This window comes from Ornithorhynchus anatinus, chromosome X5 (genome assembly GCF_004115215.2).
Source record: "Ornithorhynchus anatinus isolate Pmale09 chromosome X5, mOrnAna1.pri.v4, whole genome shotgun sequence".
NCBI classification, from domain to species: Eukaryota; Metazoa; Chordata; class Mammalia; order Monotremata; family Ornithorhynchidae; genus Ornithorhynchus; species Ornithorhynchus anatinus.
The window spans coordinates 55,935,859-55,944,961 of NC_041753.1; the positions used below are offsets into that span (position 1 = coordinate 55,935,859).

At 49.3% G+C, this 9,103-nt stretch overlaps 1 protein-coding gene across 4 annotated transcripts in view; it reads right to left on the minus strand.

Annotated features, from left to right (window-relative positions):
• DOCK8 (dedicator of cytokinesis 8) overlaps positions 1–3,305 on the minus strand; it is a 194,247-nt gene extending 190,942 nt beyond the window's left edge. For 3 of the 4 annotated variants that reach the window (XM_029055093.2, XM_029055091.1, XM_029055090.1), the window contains exon 1: positions 2,991–3,305. In XM_029055093.2, coding sequence (XP_028910926.1) covers positions 2,991–3,043 — 53 coding nt within the window. In that variant the 5' untranslated portion in view covers positions 3,044–3,305. The remainder of the gene's footprint in view (positions 1–2,990) is intronic. The other variant, XM_029055094.2, reaches the window with a different exon arrangement.
• Between the last annotated feature and the right edge of the window lie 5,798 nt (positions 3,306–9,103).

A 9,103-nucleotide genomic window follows, 5' to 3' on the forward strand; every position in this document is an offset into this window, starting at 1 on the left:
GGTATTTGTTCAGCATTTAGTACAGGTCACACATTACTTTACCAAGCTCTGGGGTAGATACAAGACAATCAGGTCGGACACAGTCCCTGTCCCCCACGGGGGCTCACTATCTCATTAGAAGGGGCCCAAAGCAAGTGGAGTGGTGGAGGAAGAATATTCAGAAGACAGAATACCTGCACAACCCACTTCTTCCTCTGAGGGAATCATTTGGAGGAGGGCAGGTGACAAAGCTACATAGGCAAGAAAGTGGATAAATGGCATAGAAAACTCTGAAGGTCCCAAATGACCTCAGTGCAGGAAAACCTCACGTAGCCTTTTCACTGTTTTCTTGAGTTAATGTGCTCTTGTTGTCTCAGACTTCTAAATTTTTTCCACTAATTTTTTTGATGAATATTTAAGTGCCATTTTGAAAATTGTAGGTTGAGAGAAGAAAGGTTGGGAGCCTCCTGCTGTCTTCTCTCTTAATCTCCTGTCCCCTTTATAGGTTAACCCCTATCCCAGTCATCATCATCATCTCCTTATTCTATGTAGTCGTCCTGCCTCCCCTCGTCCCCATCTGCCCCTCCTGGAACGGGAGGTGGGGGGAAGGGGGTTGCTGCTGCTACTGCTCCTGGGATGCTCTGAATACTGAGTTGGTCTGGGAATGCACAGGACCTATCTCCCAGGGATCCAGCCAGGGGCAGAAGTGAAATTCCCGACTGCACTCCCAATGATAAATGCAATGTACTAACAATTTTAATGTCAAATTGCCATGTTTCTAAAGTGCTGAATAGAAACTCTCTTCAGATAAATAGAATAGAATTCTATTTATTTATATTGATGCTATTGTTGCCTTTCACTTGTTTTGTTTTGTTGTCTTCCTCCCTCCTCTAGACTGTGAGCCCATTGTTGGGTAGGGATTGTCTCTGTTGCTGAATTATACTTTCCAAGCGTTTAGTACAGTGCTCTGCACACAGTAAGCGCTCAATAAATACGATTGAAAGTCCCTTCAGATAAACTCGCCAGATTTGAATTTTTCCAATTTTCTACCCGAGACAGCTGCCTCTCTTGCTTACCATCTGAAGCAATAGCCGGCATGTGTTTTTTCCTTAATGAAGTATTTAACCTCCCACTGTTTGTTTTTAATCTGATGGGAGGCAGCATGGTCTAGTGGAAAGAGCGCGGGATGGGAGTCGGGAAACGCAGGCTCAAATCCCATCTCTGCCAGGACAAGACCCAAGCTTCCAAGCTGCTGACTACTCTGTGGAGAAATGCTGCAGTTTCAAGCATTACAGGGAGGGCAACTTAAAAACAGCTTTGAGATTGTGCTTTTCTGCCTGCCCGATTTAGATTATAAACTTTGAGAGGAGGTCAGGCACCGTGCCTAAATCTCTGCCCTGCAACGTTGCCGTAGCTCAATAAACCTTAAAAATATTCCCATCACAGAGTCCTGCCACTCCTCAGTGTTTATTTAAAGAGAATTTTCAAGTCACGTTTTCCATTTCTCGGTCTTCCTCTTGGGGTGCAGGGTGGGGGGAGTGGCAGGGATCGAACTATTTTGCGGAATGACAACTTTAGGAGAGAAAGGCGTGTCCTCGGTGCAATATCGATCTGGAAAGGAACGGCCTCGCCGACTCATTCCCGCCCCGTTCTCCCAAACCGGAGCTCCAAAGGGAAAAAGAGCCGAACGAGCCAAAGCAAGTGAAGCGCTGGGCGCTTAATACAGTGCTCGGCACACAGTAAGCGCTCAGTAATAACGATTGAATGAAGTGCCCCGATCCAAGCGAGCATCCAAGTCTCGTTACGCGCTTGAGCTCCTCCACCAAAGGTCGCTGCCTCGGTTGGCCGGGATTTCAGAAGTGGATTTGCTCGCCCCGGGGCTACTCGGGCCGGGACCCGGAGGGAGACGGCAGGCGGCTCGATCGCGGCTGGGGAGGTGGCGCAGGCTTACCCATCATCGCGGCCAAAACGGCCTCCTCTCCCATCCCCGGAGGGAACGAGTCATTTCACTTCTCTGTGCCTCAGTCCTCTCCTCTGCACAACGGGGATTCAATACCCGTTCTCCCTCCAACTTAGACGGGGAGCCCCAGGTGGGACCTGCTTATCTTGAATCTGCACCAGCGCTTAGTACACTGCTTGGCACAGAGTAAGCGCTTGGCAAATGTCATTGTTCTTACGATTAATAGTAATAGTAGTAGTAGTAATAGTAGAGGAAGAAGCAGCGTGGCTTAGTGGAAAGAACACGGGCTTGGGAGTCAGAGGTCGTGGGTTCTAATTCCGCTCCACCACTCGTCAGCTGTGTGACTTGGGCAAGTCACTTAGCTTCTCCGTGCCGCAGTTCCCTCATCTGTAAAACGGGGATGAAGACTGGGAGCCCTACGTGGGACAACCTGCTTACTCTGTATCTACCCCAGTGCTTAGAACAGTGCTTGGCACATAGTAAGCGCTTAACAGATACCATTATTATTATTATGAGAGGCAACGTGGTGTCTTGGATAGAGCATGGACCTGGGAGTCAGCACGTCAGGGGTTCTAGTCCCGACCCCACCACTTGTCTGCTGTGTGACCTTGGGCAAGTCGCTTAACTTCTCTGGGCCTCAGTCCCTGGAAAATGGGGGCTGAGGCCGTGAGCCTCACGTGGGCCAGGGACTGGGTCCAACTCGATGTGCTTGGATCCACCCCAGCGCTCAGTACGGTGCCTGGCACATAGTAAGCGCTTAACAAGGACCATCACTGGTAGTAGTATTCATTCATTCAATAGTATTTATTGAGCGCTTACTATGTGCAGAGCACTGTACTAAGCGCTTGGGATGAACAAGTCGGCAACTACAACTAGTAGTAGTAGTAGTAATGCACGCCGGCTCCGGCTCCCGGCTCCCTCGCCAGCCCCGGCTCCGGGCTCGACCCCTCCGGCTCCGAGTGGCCCCGCGGCTCCCCGGGCTGGGCCGGCGCGGTGGCTCCGGTTCGGGCAGCCCTCAGCCGGGTGGCCGCGAACGGAAGGCGGCTCTTACCTGTTGATTTTCAGGGCGAACGCCCTCCTCTCTGCGGTGGGGAGCGTGGCCATGGAGAGCCCGCTCGGCGGGTCCCTCGGTCTAGGGTCCCGGGGTGAGGAGCTGGAAGACAGCCGCTCCGGAGGGGCGGGGGGTCATGCCGAGCAAGAAGCTCGCCTCAGCTGTCAGTTCAGGCTGGGAACTTCCGCATTTTCACCTAATCCACTCATATTAGCCAGGGGGAGGGACCAGCCTGCCACTGCTGCCCTGCCGCTGCCTCCGCCCAGCCTGGCTAGCTTCCTCCTAGCCCGGCCGGCCCGCTTCTATTTGGCCGGTCCTCTCCAAGCTTGGCCAGCGTCCTCCCAGCCCGTGCAGCTCCCTCCTAGCCCGGCCAGCCTCCTCCTAGCCCGTGCAGCCCCCTCCTAGCCCGGCCAGCCTCCTCCTGGCTGCGCACGGAAAGACGAGCCTGTGGAAAGCCTCGGGACCCTGACTTCCCCAGGGCTGCAGGCGAGGGTGCGTCCACCACCCCCCCTTACACCCCCACACCCTCTTCTTCTCCCTCTCCCCTCCGAGCCGACAGCCAGACGGGAACTGGCGCGGCCAACTTCCCTCCCCAATTCAAAGGCGCCCTCTTCCCACTCTCGTCTTCCCCGCGCCTTTCCCTCGACTGACCCTCCTCGGACATTCACAGGGCAGGAACCCCTCCCCTCCCCACCAGAGAGAGGGCCGTTTGTCAGCCCACCAAAGAAACTTTAGGGGCCAGAGGTCCCTCTTGTCTAACCGCCAGGAAAATCTTGACCAATCCTCGGGATCCTCACAATGGATGGGTCACTCTTGCTGTGCCCTACGCAGCTCTCTGCCAACTCGACCCGGCTGCGAAGCTAACCCCGGGAATTCTTGCAGCAAAGGCCCTGGCTACCGGTTTAGATTGGGCCACTTCGTCCGCAGGCGAATAGATCGGAGCTCTCGTTTGCTCATCGCAAATGAAATCTGTCCTTTGGCTGGCAGCTATTTCCATCATGTTGTGCACACAAATGGCCAGCATGGATCTGAATCTTGGAATTAATCAAATGAATTAATTATAGCATGGTTAAGCTCTTACTATGCACTGAGATACGTACTAGGTTAGAAGCTTAATCCATCAATCAGTGGTATTTACTGAGTACTTATTGTGTGCAGAGGACTGTACTAAGCACTTGAGAGAGTACAATATAACACAGTTGGTAGACATGCTCCCTGCGCACAAGGAGTTTACGGTCTAGAGGGGGAGATAGACAATAATATAAAGAAATCAATTACGGTTATGAAGAGAAGTGCTGTGGGGCTGGGGGAGAGGGGGTGAATAAAGGGTGAAACTCCAAGTGCGGGTTGATACGGAGCGGAGTGGCAGAAGAGGAAAGGAGGCCTTAGTCGGGGAAGGCCTCTTGGAGAAGCTCATTCATTCATTCAATAGTATTTATTGAGCGCTTACTATGTGCAGAGCACTGTACTAAGCGCTTGGGATGAACAAGTCGGCAACAGATAGAGACAGTCCCTGCCGTTTGACGGGCTTACAGTCTAATCGGGGGAGACGGACAGACAAGAACAATGGCACTAAACAGCGTCAAGGGGAAGAACATCTCGTAAAAACCGATGGCAACTAAATAGAATCAAGGCGATGTACAATTCATTAACAAAATAAATAGGGTAACGAAAATATATACAGTTGAGCGGACGGGTACAGTGCTGTGGGGATGGGAAGGGAGAGGTGGAGGAGCAGAGGGAAAAGGGGAAAATGAGGCTTTAGCTGCGGAGAGGTAAAGGGGGGATGGCAGAGGGAGTAGAGGGGGAAGAGGAGCTCAGTCTGGGAAGGCCTCTTGGAGGAGGTGATTTTTAAGTAAGGTTTTGAAGAGGGAAAGAGAATCAGTTTGGCGGAGGTGAGGAGGGAGGGCGTTCCAGGACCGCGGGAGGACGTGACCCAGGGGTCGACGGCGGGATAGGCGAGACCGAGGGACGGCGAGGAGGTGGGCGGCAGAGGAGCGGAGCGTGCGGGGTGGGCGGTAGAAAGAGAGAAGGGAAGAGAGGTAGGAAGGGGCAAGGTGATGGAGAGCCTTGAAGCCTAGAGTGAGGAGTTTTTGTTTGGAGCGGAGGTCGATAGGCAACCAGAAGCTGCCTATCCTCGGGGGTCTTGTAACTACATCAGACGTACTCCTTGCCCCAGACTGAGCCCACAATCTCTCTGATCCCCATTTTACAGAGAAGGAAACTGAGGCCCAGAGAGATTAAGTGCTTTACCCAAGCTCACACAGCGGGCCAGTTGGGACTTGAGTCTGGATTCCCCGATTCCCATCCCATGTTCTTTTCACTAGGCTGTGCTGCCTCCCATTAAATTAATAATAATAAAAAAAAAACAGTGGGAAGGTAGTCTGTAAGCTGACTGGGGGCAGGAAACGTGTCTACCAACTCTGTTATATTGCACTTTCCCAAGCATTTAGTACAGTGCTCTAAACACAGTAAGCACTCAATAAATACCATTGATTGACTAATATTTTATTAAGAAAAAAGCCACCTGCAAGCTATTGCATCAGTGAGAACAGGGTCTGCTTCAGATGATAAGCAAGAGAAGCAGTCATCTCAAGATGTGTCAAAGGACAGTAGAATGCCACTGGTTGAAAATGAGAAACATTCTGGAGATTTTATCTGGAAGAATTTTCTATTCAGGACTTTTGAAACACGGTGATTTGGAGATAATTTTAGGATTAACATTTTTAGTAGGCTGCATTTATCATTTGCTTTTACTATTGTATTCTCGACCTAGGTTTGGGTGGACTCACATGCACTTTCACAAAAGTTCCATAATACTCATTCGCTCCCATGGCTTCACTACCATCTCTATGTGGATGATTCCCAAATCTACCTCTCCAGCCCTGGTCTTTCTCCTTCTCTGCAGTCTCGTATTTCCTCCTGTCTTCGGGACATCTCTACTTGCACGTCCCACTGACGCCTCAAACTTAACATGTCCAAAAGAGAACTCCTCATCTTCCCACCCAAACCCTGTCTTCCCTATGACTTTCCCATCACTATACAGAGCACCATCATCCTCCCCGTTTCATAAACCCTTAATCTTGGCCTTACCCTCGACTCATCGCTCTCATTCAACCCACACAGTCGATCTGACACCAAATCCTGTCAGTTCAACCTTCACAGCATCGCTAAAATCCTTTCTCCTCTCCATCTGAACTGCTGCCACGTTAATCCAAGCACTTATCCTATCCTACCTTGATTACCATATCAGCCTCCTTGCTGACCTCCTTGCCTCCTGTCCCTCCACACTTCAGTCCATACTTCACTCTGCTGCCCAGATCATTTTTCTACAGAATCGTTCGGTCCATGTTTTCCCATTCCTCAAAAACCTCCAGTGGTTGCCCGTTCACCTCCGCATCAAACGGGAACTCCTTACCATGGTCTTTAAAGCATTCAATCACCTTGTCCCCTCCTAACTTACCTCACATCTCTGATTTCTTACAACCCAGCCCACACATTTTGCTGCTCTAATGCCAACCTTTACCTCGATCTTGTCTATCTCGCCACCAACCCCTCGCCCACATCCTGCCTCCATCCCTGAAACTCCCTCTCTCGTCATATCCGACAGACGATCACTCTCCCCACCTTCAAAGCCTTAGAAGGCACATCTCTTCCAAGAGGACTTCCCCGACTAAGCCCTCATTTCCTCTTCTCCCACTCCCTTTTACGTCACCCTTGGACGTGGATTTGCACGCTTTATTCACCACATCTTCACCCCCACAGCACTTATGCATATATCCATAATTGATTTATTTACATTCATGTCTGTCTCCCCTGGCAGACTCTAAGCTCGTTGGTAGGCATGTTACCTCCCTACCAATTTTCTTATGTTGTACTCTCCTAAGTGGTCAATACAGTCCTTTGCACACAGTAAGTGCTCAATAAGAATGACTTGGTAATTAATTGCTTAATAGATCACTATGTTACACAATTTCTCATGTTCCCCAAGTGCTGTCTCTGGCCTCCCTAGGAAATGGGCAGCAATTTTTTTCCCCGCCTAAGGATAGTCAAAAGCCTAAAGTTGGTTCTAAAATGAGAATCATGGAAAATCCTCTTTGCATAATCCGCTTTTATTCCTAACTCTGGAACAGCTAGGTCCATATGCCAGAGACAAAATGGCTCCTTGAATGCCAGGGACTTGTTGGTTAAATAGCTTACCCCCTCTCCCCCCTTTTAGATCAAAGAGTCAAGTGTCAAACTGCTTTTTTTTCCCTTTTAGATCAAAGAGCTTTGTTATGACACAGCTCCCAAGTATAAAATTACTTAGGTTAAACTGTTAAAAGCAAAGAAAACCAGTTCAAAGTTGGACACTGACTCCAAGGGGATGGCATTCCCCACTGGCTACATGGAATCCCTCAATATTGACTGACTTCCTTCCCTGACTGGAATGTGCCACAGGGGCAGGAGAAGGTAAGGTCATCCTTTTATGTCCCTAAAGGAACTGTAGTTGTAATGATTGCATGCCCTTAGCATAGTTCCACAAGTGAAAAGCTGGACAAAGCCTCTGGCTTCCAAAGAAATGTCCTTGATTCCACCACCAAGATTACTGAGAATTCTAATCCACCACTCTAGAAGGAAGACACTATAGGTAAGAAGCTCTGGGTCCTTCAGGGTTGAGGTGATTCTATGAGAGGGTCGTGAATTTCCCAGAGATTTTCATTTTTAGATGAAAAAATTGGGGCCTCCCACATCTCATATTATCAGATACACCATGTTCTGCAGGTCCCACCCATTCATGGCTTCTAGCTCCGCTATATCCTCATCTTTGCCAGATCCAGTTTGGCATCCCAATGAGCTTGTACAATAATAATAATAATAATCACATTTGTTAAGTGCTTACTATGTGCCAGGCACTGTACTAAGAGAAATCAGGATAGACAAAAGGAACTTAGTATTGCCGACTTCCATAATGGACTGCCACAAAAGAACTGGTTCCCATCAGGTCTGATAGGGTTCCAAGAATGTGGTAAAATTTATGACAAATTTCACTTTCCAATATACATCAGCCAAGGTGTCCCATGTTATTCGATACACCTTGCCCCACAAATCCCATATGGTACTGGCTTCTGTCTTCTGAGAAGGTGGCATAGTTGGGGTGTGCCCTGAGTCGGGCAGGGAAAACTTCATACAGTTTTCTCTATGGCTGCTGCAGACAACCCGGAGATTGCAGTATAGAAAAAGTAGCATGTCCATTACGTCAACATGTCTGCATCCCAGACTTGGCCCAACTTCTCTCCCACACTCCCCCTTCCCAACGAATCTGTCCTGTTCTACCACAGACACCTCCGACCTATTGACCCACACTGATTTTCTAAAGTTAACATGCCCCACTTAGTCTCCATACCCAAACTACCTTGCCTTGGCACATAAACTGACACCCTCAACACCCTCCTTTCTACTGAACTCAACTCCAATTCAATTACAGTGCACCTGTTCGGTCACGATGCAGTTCCAGAGAAGCATAGTGCCGATCATTGTCAGATCCTGAATCTTCAAGGGGTGGGGGGTGGGAACTCAGGGTTTCCACATCTGGTGCCACAATTTCTTCACCTGCTGCCCCAGAAGATCTGGTACTGATAATCTATCAACAGAGGCATATAAATTGAACTGTTATGTCTAAGACCCAGTTCCAGTCTCTTCAGGTTTGGTATCCCTTGCAGCACTGCACAGATGGCTAGAGCTGGCTGGTGGGAATTTATTCTCAGACCTCACCTCCTCCAGGAGGCCTTCCCAGACTGAGAGCCCCCCTTTCCCTCTGCTCCTCCTCCCCTCCTCCCCACCCTCTGCTCTTCCCCCTTCCCGTCCCCACAGCACTGTGCTCATTTGTATATATTATTTATCACCCTATTTATTTTGTTAATGAGGTGTATATCTCCTTGATTCTATTCATCTTGATGATGTTGTTTTGTTTTGTTCTGTTTTGCTTTGCTGTCTGTCTCCCCCATTTAGACTGTGAGCCCGTTATCGGGCAGGGATTGTCTTCATCTGTTGCCGAATTGTACATTCCAAGTACAGTGCTTTGCACATAATTAGCTCTCGATAAATACTATTGAATGAATGAATGAATGAAC